At 38.1% G+C, this 20,307-nt stretch overlaps 1 protein-coding gene across 1 annotated transcript in view; it reads left to right on the top strand.

Annotated features, from left to right (window-relative positions):
- The first annotated feature begins 3,102 nt into the window (after positions 1–3,102).
- The window catches only part of LOC116894606 (vomeronasal type-2 receptor 116-like), a 33,726-nt gene continuing 16,521 nt past the window's right edge, over positions 3,103–20,307 (top strand). Inside the window, exons 1-4 of the mRNA XM_032896323.1 lie at positions 3,103–3,392; positions 3,729–4,520; positions 10,323–10,538; positions 12,838–12,961. Of these exons, the coding sequence (XP_032752214.1) occupies positions 3,237–3,392; positions 3,729–4,520; positions 10,323–10,538; positions 12,838–12,961 (1,288 nt within the window). The 5' untranslated portion in view covers positions 3,103–3,236. The remainder of the gene's footprint in view (positions 3,393–3,728; positions 4,521–10,322; positions 10,539–12,837; positions 12,962–20,307) is intronic.

Raw genomic sequence — 20,307 nt, 5'->3', positions numbered from 1 at the left:
GTAATCTCACTCAGGATGATATTTTCTAGTTCATAAAGGAAACCTTAATGAAGTTTTATTTCTGTCATCAACTCACTTTGACAGAGAAACTAAATGATACTCTTCTGTCAGTGTGAAATATTGTTTTTTTAAGTTATTGTAAAACATGTGAAGAGATGATCCAGAGAGTGGATTATGCCAAGTTTGAGGAAATATTTTCATACTTCACAAAAGAATATGAGTACAAACCTGTAATCTAGTGATTAGGTGAAGGGTAGGAGAGAGAAACAGAGAAATTCGAGAAGATTGCTGTATTGGGATCTAGGTATACATGCTAAGAAAATTAATAAATCCAGCAGGCAGATATGCTGGTGCAAGACTTTATTGCCAAAAGTCTATAGAAAGAGACAAGTGGGTATTTCTGAGTTTAAGATCAGCCTGATATATAAAACAACTGACAGTCAGGTCATAGACTCTGTGTTACTGAGTAAAATAAGCAAGCAACTGAGACCAAAATGAATAAAATGCATGAATTCACAAATAAATATATAAATAAATACATAAATATATATAGAAATGAATCAGCTCTGACTGTGCCGAAGCTGAAAGCCAGTAGGCAGGAGCAGTGACACACATGAGAACAGAGGTACGACCATCACTTCTGCTCCCACAGACCTACCTGGAGTCCTAAGGACACACAAACCCAGGAGCAGTCTGGGACAGGACCTTTCAGCTTCTGCCTGAGCTGAGAGATGACCACATCTGACAGCCCTCTGTACCCAAATCCCATGGGGGAGTGAGCTGGACTCTCAGAAGTGCAGACAATCCTGAGAGCCCAGGGATGTCCACCACTTCTGTTCACATTCCTGGCCAAAGAGGAAGCCCCTAGAGACAGACCTAAGACACAGGAACCTAGGAGCAGTCAGGGGCAGGACAGTTCCAGTTTCTGTCTGCACCCAGGCTGACCAGGTCCCACAGCTCCCTGTACACAAATCCTGTGGGGTAGCGAAAACTGGACTCTCAGAAGTGTAGACCATCCTCAGAGCTCAGGGAGAGGATCCTTCTGGTGTCTGCCTGCTCCCAGAGCTGAAATCCAGTCTCCAGGACCCCAGATCCACCGTAGAGCAGAGGGAAGAATGCCACTCCTCCTCTGAGGGACCCATATGGAGCACTCAGGACACAAAAGTGCAAGAGCAAAGTGGAACAGGACCCTTCCTTTCTGGCTGCACAGGGAGTTCATGTGGTCCCACAGCTCTCTCTACACAAATGCCATGGAAAGAGGGGGGAGCTGGACTTTCAGATGTGTGGAAAAATCTGTGGGCTCAAAGGAGACCACAACTTCTGCTCACATTCCTTGCCCAAGACAAATGTGCACAGATCCCTCTGGACAGAGAAATCTAGAAGCACTCAAGGGAAGGATAGTTCCAGTCTCCGCCTGTACCCAGAGCTGAAAGCCAGCCACCAGGAGCTTTGACACAACTGAGAGCAGAGGTAAGATCACCATTTTTGGTCTGAGGAACCCACCTGGAGCCCTCAGGACACACAAATCCAGGAGCAGTCTGGGCCAGGATCCTTCCGGTTTCTGTTTCACCCTGACCTGACCTGGTCCAATTACTCTCTGCACCCAAATACAGTGCAAAAGAGCTGGATTCTCAGAAGTGTGGACAATCCTGAGATGTCAGGGAAAAGCACCACTACTCCTCACATTATTGGCCCAAGAGGAATCGGCTTAGGGCCCTCTGGTCACAGGAAAGCTGAAAGAGTCAGGGAGAGGATCCTTCCTTTCTCTGCCTGTGTCCAGAGCTAAAAGCCAGTCAGCAGGAGAGCTGACACACTTGAGAGCAGAGGTAAGACGATGACTTCTGCTCTGAGGGATGCACCTGGAGCCCTCAGGACACGCAATTCCAAGAGCAGTCTGGAACAGGACTCTACTGTTTCTGCCTGCAACCTGAACTGACCCAGTTCCAAAGTCCAGGTACCGAAATCCCTTGGTGGAGAGAGCTGGACTCTCAAAGTGTAGACAATCCTGAGGGCTCAGGGGAGAACACCATTTCTGCTCATATTCTAGGCCCAAGATGAATCCCACTAAGCACGGTGCAGGAACCTTCTGGTTTCTGCCTGTGCTCAGAATGTCACAGCACTCTGTAACCAAATTTCATGGAGGAGAGACATGGACTCTCAGAAGTGCAGACAATACTGAGAGCTCAGGGGAGACTATCACTTCGGCTCACATGCCTGGCCCAAGAGGAACTCGCCATGAGCCCTTTGGATGCAGGAGCTAGGAGCAGTCAGGGAGAGGATCTTTACGGTCTTGCCCTGCACCCACAGCTGGAATCTAGTGGCCAGTAGTGCTGACACACCTGAGAGCAGAAGTAAGACTACCACTTCTTCTCTGAGGGACACTCCTGAAGCACTCAGGACACACAATCCACGGGTCAATCTGGGACAGGATCCTTCTGATTTCTGATATGACCCAGTCCCATAGCACTCTGTACCCAAATTTCATGGAGGAAAGACATGGATTCTCAGAAGTGCAAACAATACTGAGAGCTCAGGGGAGACCACCACTTCTGCTCCCATTCCTGAACCAAGAAAAGCCTGCACATTGCCCTCTGGATACAGGAACCTAAGAGCAGTCAGGGAGAGGATATTTCTAGTCGTGGCCTGTGCCCAGAGCTGAAAGCCAGTCCCCAGGAGCGCTGATACTCCTAAGAGCAGATATAAGACCACAATATTGTTTTTTTAAAAGTTGTTGGGTTGATAATAGAATAGTGAATTTTCATAAGTGAAGACCCCAGAAGGTTAAAGATCTAGATTTCAACAAATCTGTTATGGAAGAAATACTATTCCTGATTTGTAAACAAAATATATAAAGAACCAACTTATAAAATATAAATAATATATGATTTGAGGATCTGTAACTAATGAGTTATAGTGGTAAAAGATATTACCTAATCCTAACACATTTACCTGACCTAGTTCATCAATTCATAATGAAGACATTAAATTACATGTTTTATAGAATCAAAATTGAACTGTAACATTTAGTGTACTAAATATGTGAATGTGTGTGGTATATATGATTATAATCTTGTGTGTTTTTATGTCACTTACACAGGTATAACTTTAGAAACTATCAGTATATTCTGGCTCTGCTATTTGCCATTGAGGAGATCAATGGGAACCCCAATCTTTTACCCAACATATCTCTTGGATTTGATTTCTACAATGTCAGATTCACTGAGAAGGACACACTTATGAACGCTGTTATTTGGCTCACTGCTCATATGCAGAGAAAGGATTTACCTAATTACAATTGTAAAAAGAAAAAATTTTCTGCTGCACTCACAGGAACATCATGGACTACATCTGCCCAAATTGGGACATTGCTTCAACTCTTTAAATTTCCACAGGTAAGAAAATTTGGATTTTGCAAACTGAGAGTCAATTCTCTTTGTTCATATTTTAGGTATCTTTAAACTGAAAGAGCAATTGATCAATTATCCAAACATCAAGGACATACCCAGACACATGGAGTTCAATCCAGATTTTTTTGCTTATATGAGAAAGGTTGGGTGTCGTAAATGAAACCAGGTAAATTCTTGAAAATTACAGGCTTAACAGAAATTTCTGTAAAATGTAGTAAATGGAATATTCTTTTAAAATGTTCTTCTGTTTTCATCTATTGCTTCAGGAATGAAATTTTATTTGATGTTAATATTCTTCATCTTCTTTCCAATTTGGTTCAGATTACTTTTGGACCTTATGATCCTCTCTTGAGTGACCATGGTCAGTATTCTTCTCTCTACCAGATGGCCCCCAAGGACACATCTCTTTCCCTTGCCATTGTTTCTTTAATGGTATATTTTAGATGGTCATGGGTCGGTCTCATCCTCCCTGATGACCACAAAGGAAATAAAATTCTATCAGATTATAGACAGGAAATGGAGCGACAAAGAGTCTGCATTGCTTTTGTAAAAATGATCCCAGCCACATGGACTTCATATTTTCCAAGGTTCTGGGAAAATATGAATGAGACAAATGTAATAATTATTCATGGTGACATTGATTCTCTAGAAAGTCTATTGCGGAATATTGGGCAAAGATTACTGACAAGGAATGTCTGGGTTATGAACATTGAACGCCATGTTAATGAATTTAGTGATTATTTCATGTTAGACTCATTCCATGGAAGCCTAATTTTTAAGCACAATTATAGAGAGAAGTTTGAGTTTACCAAATTCATTCAAACAGTTAATCCTAATCGATACCCAGAAGACATTTATCTTCCGAAGTTGTGGAATTTGTTATTCAAGTGCTCATTTTCTGATCGTAATTGTCAAGTTTTGGACAACTGCCAAACCAATGCTTCTTTGGATGTGTTACCTCGTCACATATTTGATGTAGCTATGAGTGAAGAGAGCATTAGTATTTACAATGGTGTGTATGCTGTGGCTTACAGCCTCCATGATATGAGACTCCATCAAGTTCAAATGCGACCATATGAAAATGGCGAAGGAATGATCTTCATTCCATGGCAGGTATAAACTTTCCTACTGATTTTATTGTCTGCCCCATGAGGTTTGAAACAACACTAATTCAGATAATGTAAAATTTGGTTTATCATGTCCACAATTACAGAATTTTTTGTTTTTCTAATTTTACCAAGAGGATACCATACCAAGTTAGTATCAAGTGTATGATGTTTTGTAATGGTGAACAATATACATGAGCAAATATGCTTAGTCCAAATCAGGTTCATGCATTAATATATGGTGTAGGATCTTTTTTTTTAGTTAATTCTCAGCCATTTTATATTCCTTGCTGAGAATTCTGTTTTAGCTATGAGCCCCATTTTTAATGGGGTTATTTGACTCTTTGGAGGCTAATTTCTCGAGGTCTTTGTATATATTGGATATTATCTCTCGGTGGGATGTAGAATTGGTAAAGATCTTTTCCCAACCTGTCAGTGGCCATTTTATCCTAATGATAGTGACCTTTGTCTTACAGAAGCTTTGCAATCTTATGAGGTCCAGTATGTTGATTTTTGATCTTAGAGCATAAGCCATGGGTGTTCTGGTTAGGAAGTTTTCCCCAGTGCCCATGTGATTGAGGCTTTTCCTCACTTTTTCTTCTATTAGTTTTTGTGTGTCTATTTTTTTTTGGGGGGGGAGGTACCTGATTCACCACTTAGACTTAACCTTTGTACAGGTCGATAAGAATGGGTCAATTTGCATTCTTCTACATGCTCACCTCCAGTTGAACCAGCACCAATTTTTGAAAATGCTATCTTTTTTCCACTAGATGGTTTTAGCTCCTTTGTTAAAGATCAAGTGACCATAGTGTGTGGGTTCATTTCCGGGTCTTCAATTTTCTTCCACTGATCGAACTGCCTATCTCTGTACCAATTCCATACAGTTTTTATTATCATTATTATTCTTTAATACTGCTTGAGGACAGGGATGTTGATTCCATGAGAAGGTCCTTTATTGTTGAGCATAGTTTTTGGCTATCTGTTTTTTTTTTTTTTTTTTTATTCCAAATGAATTTGCATATTGCTCTTTTTAACTGAAGAATTGAATTCGAATTTTTTTGGAGATTGTATTGAACCTGTAGATTGCTTTGGACAAAATGGCCATTTTTACTATATTAATTCTGCCAATCCATGAGCATGGGAGGTCTTTCCTTCTTTTGAGATCTTCTTCAATTTCTTTTTTTAGAGACTAGAAGTTCTTGCCATACAGACCTTTCACTTGCTTCGATAGAGTCATACCATGTTATGCTATTTGTGACCATTGTGAAGGATGTCATTTCCATAATTTCTTTCTCAGCCTGTTTATCCTTTGAGTAGAAGAAGTCTACTGGATTAAGTTAATTTTATACACAGGCACTTTGCTGAAGTTGGTTATCAGGCTTAGAAGTTCTGTGGTGGAACTTTTGGGGTCACTTAAGTATACTACCATATCATCTGCAAATAGTGATATTTGGACTTCTTCCATTTCAATTTGTATCCATTTGACCTCCTTTTGTTATCTGATTGCTCTGGCTGGGACTTCAAGTACTAAATTGAATAAGTAGGGAGAGAGTTGGCAGCCTTGATTTTAGTGAGATTGCTTCAAGTTTCTCTCCATTTAGTTTAATGTTAGCTACTGTTTTGCTGTATATTGCTTTTACTATGTTTATGTATGTGATTGAATTCTTGATCTTTCCAAGACTTTTATCATGAAGGGATGTTGAATTTTGTCAAATGCTTTCTCAACATGTAATGAAATGATCATGTGTTTTTTCTTTGAGTTTGTTTACATAGTGGATTATGTTGATGGATTTCTCTATATTTAACCATCCCTGCATCCCTGGGATGAAACCTACTTGATCATGTTGCATGATCATTTTGGTGAGTTCTTGGATTTGGTTTGAGAGAATATTACTGAGTATTTTTGGGGAAACATTTATAAGGAAAATTGATCTGAAGTTCTGTTTCTTTATTGGGTCTTTGTGTAGTTTAGATATTAGCATATTTGTGGCCTCATAGAAGGAATTGGGTAGTGCTCCTTCTCTTTCTATTTTGTGGAACAGTTTGGACAGTATTGGTATGTCTTCTATGAAGCTCTGATAGCTTTCTTCACTAAACCCACCTGCTCTTGGCCTCTTTTTGGTTGGGAGACTTTTAATAATTACTTCTATTTCTTTCAGCATTACTGACTTGTTTAGATGGCTTATCTGATCCTGATTTAACTTTGGTACTTAGTATTTGTCTAGAAAATTATCTACTTCATCAAGATTTTCCAGTTTTGTTGAATATACACTTTTGTAGTCAGAACTGATGATTTTTTTAATTTCCTCAGATTCTGTTGCTATTTCTCCCTTTTCATTTCTGATTTTGTTAATTTGATTACACTATCTGTGTCCACTGATTAGTCTGTTTAAGGAATTTTCTATCTTGTTGATTTTCTCAAAGAACCGCTCCTGGTTTTGTTGATTCTTTTTATAATCCTTTTTATTTCTACTGTGTTGTTTTCAGCCCTGAATTTGATTATTTACTGCCTTATCTTTCTCTTGGGTATATTTGCTTCTTTTTGTTCTAGAGCTTTTACATGTGCTGTCAAGCTGCTAATGTTTGCTCTCTCTTGTTTCTTTGTAAAGGCACTCAGAGCTATGAATTTTCCTCTTCGCACAGCTTCACTGTGTTCCATGAGTTTGGGTACACTGTGCCTTTATTTACATTAAATTCTAAACGTCTTTCATTTCTTTCTTTATTTCTTCCTTGACCAAATTATCACTGAGAGAACATTGTTCAACACCCATGTATATTTGGGCTTTCTTACATTATTTTTCTTACTGAAGACCAGTCCATTGTGATCTGATAGGATGCATGGGATCATTTCTATCTTCCTGTATATGTTGAGGCCTGTTTTGTGACCCATTATATGGTCACTTTTGGACAAAGTACCATGAAGTGCTGAAAAGAAGGTGTATTATTTTGTTTTTGAATGAAATGTTCTATAGATATCTGTTAAATCCATTTCGTTCATAACTTCTGTTAGTTTCTCTGTGTCTCTGTTTAGTTTCTTTTCCCACGTTCTGTCCATTGTTGAGAGTGGGGTGTTGAAATCTGCTACTATTATTATGTGAGGTGCCATTTGTGATTTGAGCTTTAGTAACATGTCTTTTATGAATGTAGTTTCCCTTGCATTTGGAGAAAATATATTTAAAATTGATAGCTCAGCATGATGGATTATTCTTTTGATGAATATGAAGTGTCCTCCTTTATCTCGTTTGATAACTTTGGTTGAAAGTCAATTTTATTCTATATTAGAATGGCTACTCCAGCCTGTTTCTTTGGATGGTTTGTTTGGAAAATTGTTTTCCAGCCTTTTACTTTGAGGTAGTGTCTCTCTTTGTTCCTGTGGTGTGTTTCCTCTATGCAGCAAAGTATTGGGTCCTCTTTTGTATCCAGTGTAGTACTTTATGTTTTTTTATTGGGGAATTGTGTCCATTGATCTTGAGATATTAAGGAATAGTGATTGTTGTCTCCTGTTACTTTTGTTGTTAGAGTTGGAATTATGTTTGTGTGTCTCTTCTTTTGGTTTCCTTGCAAGGAGATTACTTTTTTGCTTTTTCTAGGGTGTAGTTTTCCTCCTTGTGTTAGAGTTTTCCACCTATTATCCTTTGTAGGGCTTGATTTGTAGAAAGATATTGTGTAAATTTGGTTTTGTCATGGAATATCTTGGTTTCTCCATCTATGGTAATTGAGAGTTTTGCAGGATACAGTAACCTGGGCTGGCATTTGTGTTCTCTTAGGGTCTGTATGACATCTGTCCAGGATCTTCTGGCTTTCATAGTTTCTGGCGAAAAGTCTGGTGTGATTCTGATAGGACTGCTTTTATATGTTACTTGGACTTTCCCCCTTACTACTTTTAATATTCTTTCTTTTTTGTTTTGTATGCTTTGTGTTTTGAATATTATGTGATGGGAGGAAATTCTTTTCTGGTGCAATCTGTTTGGAGTTCTGTAGACTTCTTGTATGTTCATGGGTAACACTTTCTTTAGGTTAGGGAACTTTTGTTTTATAATCCTGTTGAAGATATTTATTGACCGTTTAATTTGGGAGTCTTAAGTATCTTTTATCCCTACTATCCTTACGTTTGATATTCTCATTGTGTCCTGGATTTCCTTTATGTTTTGGGCCAGTATGTTTTTCTGTTTTACATTATCTTTGACAGTTGTATCCATGCTTTCTATGGTTTTCTTCTGCCCTGAGATTCTTTCTTTTATCTCTTGTATTCTGTTGCTGATGCTTGCATCTATGACTTCTCATCTCTTTCCTAGCATTTCTATCTCTAGCATTGTCATTGTCTCCCTTTGTACTTTCTTTATTGTTTCTATTTCCATTCTTAAATTTTGGTTGGTTTTGTTCAAATTATTCACCTGTTTACTTTTGTTTTCCTGTAATTCTCTAAGGGATTTTTGTGTTACCTTGTTAAGGTCTTCTACTTGTTTACCTGTGTTGTCCTGTATTTCTTTAAGTGAGTTAAGGACCTCTATCATCATCTTCAGATATGATTTTAAATCCAAATCTTGCTTTTCTGGCATGTTTGGATTACCTGTATTTGATTTCATGGGAGAACTGGTCTCTGATGATGCCAAGTAGTCTTGGTTTCTGTCACTTTGTTTCCTGAACTTGCCTCTCACTCTCAGGTTTCCTGTGATGTTAGCTTGTCTTGCTGATTCTGAAAGTGGCTTGACCCTCCTGTAGGCCTCTGTGTCAGCACTCCTTTAGACCTGTATTCCTTCTGTCAGGTTCTGGGAATAGAGAGCTTCTCTTGGGTTTGTGTGACCTTCAGCCTCCAGGTGGATTGTTTGGCACAGAAGAGTTTATCTCTGTTCTCAAGTGTGTAGGCACTCCTGCAGACTTGCTTTCATTTCTGGACACAGGCAGAAACCCAAAGTGTCCTGCCTCTGACTGCTTCTTGATCCCTTTGCACAGAGGGCACAGAGGGCAGTAGGTGGGTTTCTCTTGGAATGTGCACAGGAGTACTTGTATCCTCTGAGCTCTCAGGATTGTCTGCACTTCTGTTAGTCCAGCTCTCTCACCCACAGGATTTGGGTGCGGGAGCTGTAGGACGAGTTCAGTTCAGTTCTGGACACAGACAGAAACCAGAAGGTTCCTACCATTGACTGATTTTATATTCATGTATCCCATGGCCACTATGCAGTTTCCTCTTGAACAAGGAATGTGAGCAGAAGTGGTGGTCTCCCCTGAGCTCTCAGGATTGTCCACAGTTCTGAGAATCCAGCTCTCTCCCTCATCGGATTTGGGTGCAGGGTTCTGTGGGACCAGTTCAGCTCCAGGCACAGACAGAAACCCTTTCTGTGTAATCATTTTGGATTAATTATTGTAATTAAAAATTCAATGCTCTATATATTTGTTACAGGAGAAATTAAAACAGGGACATTTAAGTGAAACAATGATGGTTAGTTTATATATAAATGATGCCTTTTAATTAATTTCCATACATTAGCACCGTCATTTTAGGCACTTAGCTACTGAAGATTTTCTGAAAGCAAATGGGTCTGGCAAGGTTTCAAAAAAATACTTGATCTTTTCATGAATCAATAGATAGTTATTGACTGCTTACATGAGTTTGGTTCAAAGTTTCATTTGAACAATAATAATTCAGAAGCAGAATGGCATTCTGATCACTTAGGTTTTCATACTAAGACAATCTTCATTAATTTTAATATTCATATCAGAAATTAGAAACAATAGGACACATTCTAAAATCCAGATTTTGTTCTGCCCCTTGGACACAATGGAATATAAAATTGTATTTCCCTTTCAGCTTAACACTTTCCTGAAGGACCTTGAGGTGAGAGACAACAGGAGTTTAAATTGGATACAGACAATAGATGCAGAATATGACATTCTTAACCTTTGGAATTTACCAAAGGGTCTTGGACTAAAAGTGAAAATAGGATCCTTTTCTGCAAATGCTCCCAAGGGCCAACAGTTGTCTTTATCTGAACAGATTATTCAATGGCCAGAAATATTTTCAAAGGTATGTAATGCATTATCTAAATGCTTTGTGCTTATATTACTAACACAATTAATATAATTTTCTGATATAATGATGCTTCATTCAAGTTCCATTACATTTCCAGTATCAATATAAAATACCATAAAGTATTACTAGTATACTGGCTGTTCAGTTTCCTTGATTCAAGTCAATTGAAATATATAGTGTTCAATAAGTCCCCTACTCTTAACTCAAAGGAGGATTAGGTTTCCTCCATTTGTCACAAATTAAAGTTGGTACATGTGATAAGAGGAAATTTTTATCTCCAAATTACTCATGTGTTAATGTGCTGGAAAAAATCTCTAATTTGGGATTAATATTATGAAAAATATTGACAAATTTTTATTATTGTATGGTCAAATATCATGACCAAAAATGAATTTTAGAATAAAGATTATATTTTGCTTCATTGTTCCAGAAGTATCAGAGTCCACCAAGGATAAAAGCATGGCAACAAATGGTAATACTGGAGAAAGACAGAGGAAATAGAAAGAAAATATTTATAACATTAATAAAAATTAGAAACCTGGAATTGAGGACACATTATAATGTTTCAATTCCCAACCATTGTGACATAATTTCACTAGCAAGTCTGAATCCTCAAAAGTTTCAATAACTACCTGTAAATATTCACCAAAAAGGAAATAAGCACTGAAATGCTTTAGCCACTATGAAATACTTTTCTTTCAAAATACCATATAATAACTTCATTAGCATGGCTTAACTGTCCTTCATGTCTCAATTTGTCCTTTCTCATCCAATGTTTGAGGATAACTTGAAATATTTTATAGAACAGTTTGAGGGTGTGGGACATTATATTTAAAAAATGCATGATTTTCAAATATAATATGGTGTTGATCATAATATCCTCTGAATGCAGGAAGTAATGAAAACTGTAGCTCCCTTTTATCTCCTCTAAAATTGAGACATGTGTACAACAAATTATGAAATTTCTAATTTAACTGACCTTTTTCAACTGAGCAAAATTTATCTATATATTTCATCCTACAGATATACATTTTTGCCTCGATGATAATTATAAATCCTCTCAAACTGACAGTCAAGACTCACAATAATGGTGGAAGTTATGATGCTCAACACAGATGTAAGAAAGTACAGAGATAGTGATAGATTAGACGAATCCTATGGCCTTCTATATCATGTTCCTAATTAACAGTGTTTTACAACTTGCTTTAATGCATTAACATTCCAAATCTTTTAACATTATGATAATTCTCAGATGAAAATTTAAACACATATACTTTCTCAAGGGCATAATATTTTATCTTATTTCTTTTTAATTTATTTACTTTTTAAACTTTTATTGGTTATTTTATTTACATTTCAAATATTATCCCCCTTCCAGATTCCTGTGAGCAAACCTCCTATCCATTCCCCGCTTCCCCTGCCTCTATGAGGGTTCAGTTCTTTTCTATATCCCCAACCCTGCACTCCTGCCTTCCAGCCCAGGTATTCCCATAGGGGCATCAAGCCTTCACAGGACCAAAGGCCTCTCCTCCCATTGATTCCAGATAAGGCCACCATCTGCTATGCATATGGCTAGAGCCATGGATCCCTCCATGTGTCATCTTTGATTGGTGGTTTAGGCCCTGGGAGCTCTGGGTTGTCTAGTTGGTTGATATTTTTGTCCTTCCTGTGGGGTTGAAATCCCCTTCAGCCTCTTCAGTCCTTCCCCTAACTCTTTTATCGTGTTCTCCATGCTCAGTCAGATGGTTGGCTGTATTGATAAGGCTCTAGTAGAGTCTCTCAGGAAACCGATATATCAGGTTCTTGTCAGCAAGCACTTCTTGGCATCAGCAATAGGGTCTGGGTTTGGTGGCTGCTTATGGGATGCATCTCTAGGTGGAGAAGTTTCTGGATGTCCTTTGTTTTTATTCTCTGTTCTATTCTTTGTCTCTGTATTCCCTTTAGACAGGAGCAATTCTGTATTAATATTTTCAAAATGGGTGGGTGGACCCATTCCTTAAATGGGAGCCCTTCCAACCCTTGGATATGATGTCTATAATTTCTTTCTTCCCTTTGCTGAGTATTTCAGCTAATGTCATCCCTGTTGGGTCATGGGAGTCTCTTGCTTTCTTGGTATTTGGATTTTCTGGTGGCTGCCCCCAGCTCCTCATCGTGAGTTAGTACACATAATCTTTTAAATTACTCTAGGTGTTAATAACATTATATCCCCCTTCACTAAATAACACTCAAAAACTGATTTATGATGTTTTTATAAAACCCTAAACATTAGATAACAATATTTCATTCTTCTCAGGTCCCTCAGTCTGTGTGCAGTGAGAGTTGTGGGCCTGGATTCAGGAAAGTAACCCTAGAGGGCAAGCCCATCTGCTGCTACAAGTGCACTCCTTGTGCAGAAAATGAGATTTCTAATGAGACAGGTAAATGCAGTTTTCTGGAAAACATTTTTATTTCCCCATAGGATTCCACAATATGCTAGCAAATAAAAAAGATATGAGAAGAAGTCAGATACAAATATTTTATTTCTCTTTTAGGGAATTTAAATAACACAGTCCACCACCATCCCCTTGAAATAGTTTACTACAGCCATTACAAGTCATACTTGACTTAACATCTTTCACCTAGTGCCAATATTGGTATTGGAAGATTAATTTTCCACTGTACTTCTCACTGTTTTCTGTTTCACTTTGCTATTTAACATGTATTAATAAAATATTAAAGATTGTTTTTCCAAATGTATTTCAATGATTATTTTTTTTGTTTTTCCTTTTTTCCCCATCTTTATTAACTTGGGTATTTCTTATTTACATTTCAAATATTATTCCCTTTCCCAGTTTCCAGGCCAACATCCCCCTAACCCTTCCACTCCCCTCCTACATGGGTGTTTCCCTCCCCATCCTCCCCCCATTATTACCCTCCCCCAAGAATCCCGATCACTGGGGGTCCAGCCTTGGCAGGACCAAGGGCTTCCTCTTCCATTGGTGCTCTTACTAGGCTACTCATTGCTACCTATGCAGTTGGAGCCCAGGGTCAGTCCTTGTATAGTCTTTGGGAAGTGGCTTAGTTCCTGGAAGCTCTGGTTGGTTGGCATTGTTGTTCATATAGGGTCACAAGTCCCTTCAGCTCTTTAAGTCCTTTCTCTGATTCTTTCAATGGGGGTCCTGTTCTCAGTTCCGTGGTTTGCTGCTGGCATTCACCTATGTATTTGCCATATTCTGGCTGTGTCTCTCAGGAGAAATCTATATCCAGTTCCTGTCAGCCTGCACTTCTTTGTTTCATCCATCTTATCTAATTTGGTGGCTCTATATGTATGGGCCACATGTGTGGCAGGCTCTGAATGTGTGTTCTTTCAGCCTCTGTTCTAAACTTTGCCTCCCTACCCCCTCCTAAGGGTATTTTTGTTCCCCTTTTAAAGGAGTGAAGCATCACCCTGTACAAAGATTAAGTTCAATGATTTTTTAAGAACTATATAAGGCTCAGATCTTTTGCATCTTCATAGGGATTAATTACAGTTCATTTTCCATTTTTAGTTGTTTGATAATTTCATACAATGGGATTTCATTACATTCACCACTCACACTCTTCCCATATTTAATTCCCCTTCCCTATATGCCAAAATTTGTAATTAAACTATCTAATACAGTTCATGATACTCATCTATACTTACTTGTGTGCATGTCACTTAAAGGTTGAAAACCAACCATGTACTGCACACTGAAAAAGAAAACCAATTTTCCTCCCAGTAGTTATAAACTGCTAGTAGCTCATTTTCCGGTGGGAGGGGTGTCTTTATAGCTACCTCCAATGTCTAAGCTCAAACTTGGTCTTGCCAGCATGCATCTTCCACATTGCTGTTGTGTTATGAATTTATGGAATTAACTTCTCTGTGTTGAGAAAACTGTTATTTTTTTAGTCTTCTATACGCTGAAGTCTTGCTAACTTTTTGGCTTCTCTTGGACTAGAGTTTTACAGAACTTTTTATTTTGTTACTGAGACAATAGGAAAGATTAGATGTTCTGATATTTAGGGTCTGGCTTTAGGTTTTAAAATCCATGAGACATCTGGTCTTTATTTTTTCTGCTGCTGCCTTCAAATCAGGATTTAAGCATTCAACTTGTGTTCCCGTGTGACCTATACCTGGCTGCTTCTATACTGACTGCTATTATGGAAATTAACAAGTACTCTAAATCTATAAGTACACACCACAATTAATGAAGTTATTTATTTATTTACAATCTTGTCATGGTCCCCACTCAGTGGTCCCCTACCATAGTTCTTTATTCCATTCATTCACCCCATCTTTCTCTGAGAGGAAACTCCCCACCACCAGAACTTCTCCCTCCCTGGGTTCTCAAGTATCTCAAGAATGAGAGTTAGGCACATGTCCCACTGACGTCAGAGCAGGCAGTTCTCTGCTCTGCTATATAAGTATCTAGGGTTCTGGAACTGGCTCCAGTATGCTACATGGTTGGTGTCTCAGAATCTAGGGGCTCCCAGGGTTCTGAGTTAGTTGAGATTGCTGGTTTGCCTATGGGGTACCCTCATCTTCTGCTTCCTTTCTTTCCCTAATTTAACCATAGGGGTTTCTAAGTAAATTCCAGTGGTTGGGTTTAAGTATCTCTATCTGTTGCAGTCAGCTATTGGATGAGCCTCTCAGATATGTCCATGTTCGGGTGCTGTCCTTAAGAACATCCTAGCATCAGTAATAATGTCAAACCTTGGTATCTCCCCGTGAGCTGGATCCCCAGTTGGGCCAGTCACTGGGCTGCCTTTCTTCAGTCTCTTTTCCATTTTTTGATACTACAGTTCTTCCTGACAGGAACACTTCTGGGCCAGAAATTTTGATTGCATGTGGGTAACACGATCCTCTCTCTTGAGGCTATGTATATCTACTTAAGGTAGATTTTCATGTTCCCTCTCCTCACTGTTAGTCATTTCATCTAAGGTCACTCCCATTGTGTCCAGACAGTCCCTCACCTCCCGGGTCTCTGGTACTTTCAAGGGCATCTCCTCACCTCACAGAATTTGAGGTCCTTTCATTCTGCAGGTCCTCTGCACTTCTCTTCTGCTCCCAACTCCATTCTTGATCCTGTTTCCCTTTTTCTCTCTCATCTGCCCAACTCCCTCCCTTTTTCTGCCTCTCATGATTGTTTTCTTCCCCCAATAAGTGGAATTGAAGAATCCTCCCTTGACCTTTCTGCTTCTAAAAGTTCTTAAACTCTGTGGGTTGTTTCTTAGGCATTCTGTGCTTTTTGGCTAATATCAACTTGTTAGTGAGTAGATAAGATGGTATGTCTTTTAGGGTCTGGGTTACGTCACTCAGGATGATATTTTGTAGTTTTATTTTATTTCAAAACTCTTGATGCCCAAGTTTTTAATAACTGAGTAATATTTATTGGGTAATTATAAAACATTTTATGTATCCATTCTTCTATTGTGGGGCATCTGGGTTTCTTCCAGCTTATAGCTCTAACAAATAAGGCCACTAGGAACATAGTCTAGCATGTGTCCCTATGATATGGTGACACATCTTTTGGGTATATGTCCAAGAGTTTTATAGCTGTGTCTTTAGGTAGGTCTATTTCCAATTTTCAGAGGACTTTCAAACTGATTTCAAGAGTAGTTGTACCAGATTGCAATCCCAAATGCAATAGAGGAGTGTTCCACTTTCTCCATATTCTTGCCACCATGTACTCTCACCTGAGTTTTTGATCTTAGCCATTCTAAATGGTTTGAGGTGGAATCTCAGGTTTGTTTTGATTTGCTTTTAACTGATTACTAATGACTTTAGTTCTTAAGTGCTCTTTAAAAAGCCTCTGTTGTGAATCCTCTGGTTTATGCTGAGTTCCTCGATCCTTTTGGTCTTGAGTTTTGTGTAAAGTGATAAATATGAATCTATTTTCATTTTTCTAAATACAGACTGTTAATTATATCAGCACCATTCATTGAATATACTTTCTTTATTTAATTGTATGATTTTGGCTTCTTTGTCAAAGATAAAATGTCCGTAGATATGTGGGCTTATTTCTGTATCTTCAATTCTATTCCATTGAATGACTTGTCTATCTCTGTAGCAATACAATTGTTTTTGTTATTGCTCATGCACAGTGGTACAGTTGTATGTTAGAGTTGGTAATGCCTCCAGAGGTTCTTTTCCAGTTAAGAATTGTTTTTGCTATCCTGGTTTTTTTGTTGTTCCATATGAAATTGAGAATTACTCTTTCAATATTTCTGAAGAACTGTGTTGGAATCTTGAAGGTGTTTGCTTTGAATCTGTGGATTGCTTTTGGTAGGATGACCATTTTTACTGTATTAATCAAACTAGTCTATGAGCAAGAGAAATCTCCCCTTTTTATGAGGACTTCTTCAACTTTTTAATTTTCGCATTTTTACTGGATATTTTTTTCCAGCTCCCCCTTTTTCCTCTCCCCTTCCTATATTCCTTCCAAGTCCCACTGATCCTCTACATACTGTGATTATGTTATTTCTACTTCTAAGTAGGACTGATATTCCACACTGTGATTTTCACCGTTCTTGACCTTTATATGGTCTGTAAATTGTGTCATAAGTATCTGAACTTTTTCCTATATCCACTTACCAGTACATACTATGCTTGTTCTTTTGTGACTATGTTTCCTCACTCAGGATATTTTCTTTTATTTTTATAACTTATTAAGTGCATTGTCAAATTTTCTTTGTATATCTTTACTTCTTGATTTGAAGAATTATGTTTCTTGTAATTTAAGAAAACTTGACTTTCATATATCCTTTTCTGACGTATTGAAAATAGTCTGTGTTTTACTTGATCTTTGTAAGCACTGCTGCAGTTTTATAAGTTAGTGTGGAGGCTTTGCACATATTTGTTTCTCTTCTGAAAAGAGCAGAATGATGACAGCCATCTTCAATTGTCATAATAATGATTTAGGATGTTGCCTATTTCTTTATTAAACTGAGGGATGTTCCTTCTGCTTTTACAATAACCAGAGCTCTCATCGTGATCTACTGTCATATTTTGCTCCAGGCATCTTATAAGTATATTGACATGGTTGTGAGCCTTCTCTCACTGTATGTATTTTGAGCCTTGACTTGTTTTGTTTGTGCCTGTTGAAACAATTTTGCATCTCTGGCAAGAAATCAGGTTGAGTTCATTTCTGCATCTATGAGAGAGAATCTTTACTCAATGGACATCATTGAACCTTTGCTGTTACTTTTGTTGTTGTACATATTTTTTGGTCATTTACTTTTGGATACAGATGAAACCAACTTTGTATGATAACTGTACAACATTCTTTTCTTTCTGTATTCTGCAATATCCTCTGAACATGATTATTGTGGGATTTTCTAAAGAAATTTGTAAATTCTGTGGTGCATCTGTTTAGTCCTCAGACAGTATTAGAAGAAACACTGAAGGCTTGGGTTTCAGCACTTGCTTATTTTCTGGCCTAGTGTAATGATAAAGAAAGCTTAGTTTTTTACTTGTATCTAGGAAATTATTATTTTTCTTTATAATTCTCATTAATTTTATATGCCTTTCCATGGCAGTCCATCTATCTGTTTTTTTCCCAGTGTCAATATAAGCTATTGAAGCAGGGCCATAGAAAATGACCATTCATATATCTGTTAAATGCTTTGAAAAATATTTGAAATGACAGAAATATGAAGTTAATGTAATACACAAAAGCACTTCATATTTGCTGATACCATTATTATGACAAGTTTGTTTACTAATAGTATCTTGACATTTAGAATGAGTTCTTATGTTTTTATTCATACATGAACATATGTATGTATATGAGTGTTGTGTGCATATATGTCTATATATTGGTATTTATGCCAGGAGACCCATATCATACATTCATATTTTCATGTAGATCTCCAACATAGCTAATGGATAAAATTGTTGTCTGTATTTCCTGACAACAGGACACACATGGAAAATAGATATACAGTATCTTCTACATAGAGTTAAGGGAAACTTCATCACAGGCTGATATATAGTACTGTAGGGTGATTTTTAATGAAATTCATTCAAGGCTGGGTATCAGGCTTGGTACCCACTAGCCATTGTCTTAGATTTTAGTCCAGGAAGATAAATTTTCAGTAATAACCTTGAGTATTAGTGTTCTGTATCAGGGATACAGGAGCTCTGTGTTTTGTGTTTGGGGACTGTTGAGGTTAAAAATATGCTTCAAGTTATACTCACATATTTTATTAGTCAAAATATACTATTTCATAATCTCATGTCTGTAGAAATATTATCAAAATCTTTTGTGTCATTTTGATTCTAATATTTTTATTTCATGTGGTCTAGTATTATCTAAAATGGAATTGTACTTATTTCATGTTTGAATTGTTCAATCCTTGATGTGACAGTTCCTTTTTTTTTCCTTTTTTTCACTTTCCTTCATCTTTATTAAATTGGGTATTTATTATTTGCATTTCAATTGGTATTCACTTTCCTGCTTTCCAGGTCAACATCCCCTAACGCCTACAAATCCCCTTCCACATGGGTGATCCCCTCCCCATCCTCCCCCCATTACCACCCTCCCTCCAACAATCCCGTTCACTAGGGGGTTCAGTCTTGGCAGGACCAAGGGCTTCCCCTTCCACTGGTGCCCTTACTAGGCTATTCATTGCTACCTACGACTTTGGAGCCCAGGGTCAGTCCATGTATAGTCTTTGGATAGTGGCTTTGTCCCTGGAAGCTCTGGTTAGTTGGCATCATTGTTCATATGGGGACTCAAACCGCTTTAAGCTCTTTCAGTCCTTTCTCTGATTCCTTCAACGGGGGTCCCGTTCTCAGTTCCTTCATTTGCTGCTGGCATTCACCTATGTATTTGCTGTGTCTCTCAGGAGAGATCTACATCCAGTTCCTGTCAGCCTGCAATTCTTTGCTTCATCCATCCTATCTAGTATGGTGGCTGTATATGTATGGGCCACATGTGGGGCAGGCTCTGAATGGGACTTCCTTCAGTCTCTGTTCTAACCTTTGCATCCCTATCCCCTCCCAAGGGTATTCTTGTTCCCCTTTTAAAGAAGTAGTAAAGCAGCTGCATTTTGGTCATCCTTCTTGAGTTTTCTGTGTTCTGTGCATTTAGGGTAATTCGAGCATTGGGGCTAATATCCATTTATCAATGAGTGCATACCAAGTGTGTTTCTCTGTGATTGAGTTACCTCACTCAGCATGATATTTTCTAGTTCATTCCATTTGCCTATGAGTTTCATAAAGTCATTGTTTTTGATAGCTGAGTAGATGTACCACATTTTCTGTACCCATTCCTCTATGGAAGGGCATCTGGGTTCTTTCCAGCTTCTGGCTAATATAAATTAGGCTACTGTGAACATAGGGGAGCATGTGTCTTTGTTATATGTTGGAGCATCTTTTGGGTATATGCCCAAGAGAGGTATAGCTGGGTCCTCAGATAGTTCAATGTCCAATTTTCTGAGTAACCTCCAGACTGATTTCCAGAATAGTTGTACCAGTCTGCAATCCAACGAACATTGGAGGAGTGTTCCTCTTTCTCCACATCCTTACCAGCATTTGCTGTCACCTGAGTTTGTGATCTTAGCCATTCTGACTAGTGTGAGGTGGAATCTCAGAGTTGCTTTGATTTGCATTTCCCTTATGACTAAAGATGTTGAACATTTCTTTCGGTGCTTCTTAGCCATTCAGCATTCCTCAGCTGTGAATTCTTTGTTTAGTTCTGAATCCCATTTTTTTTTGTGCTTTTTTTTTTTTTTTTTTTATTATCTTGAATATTTCTTA

This window comes from Rattus rattus, chromosome 2 (assembly GCF_011064425.1).
Source record: "Rattus rattus isolate New Zealand chromosome 2, Rrattus_CSIRO_v1, whole genome shotgun sequence".
NCBI lineage: Eukaryota > Metazoa > Chordata > Mammalia > Rodentia > Muridae > Rattus > Rattus rattus.
The sequence above is the reverse complement of the archived record's forward strand: the minus strand, read 5'-3'. Positions and strand labels throughout refer to the sequence as shown.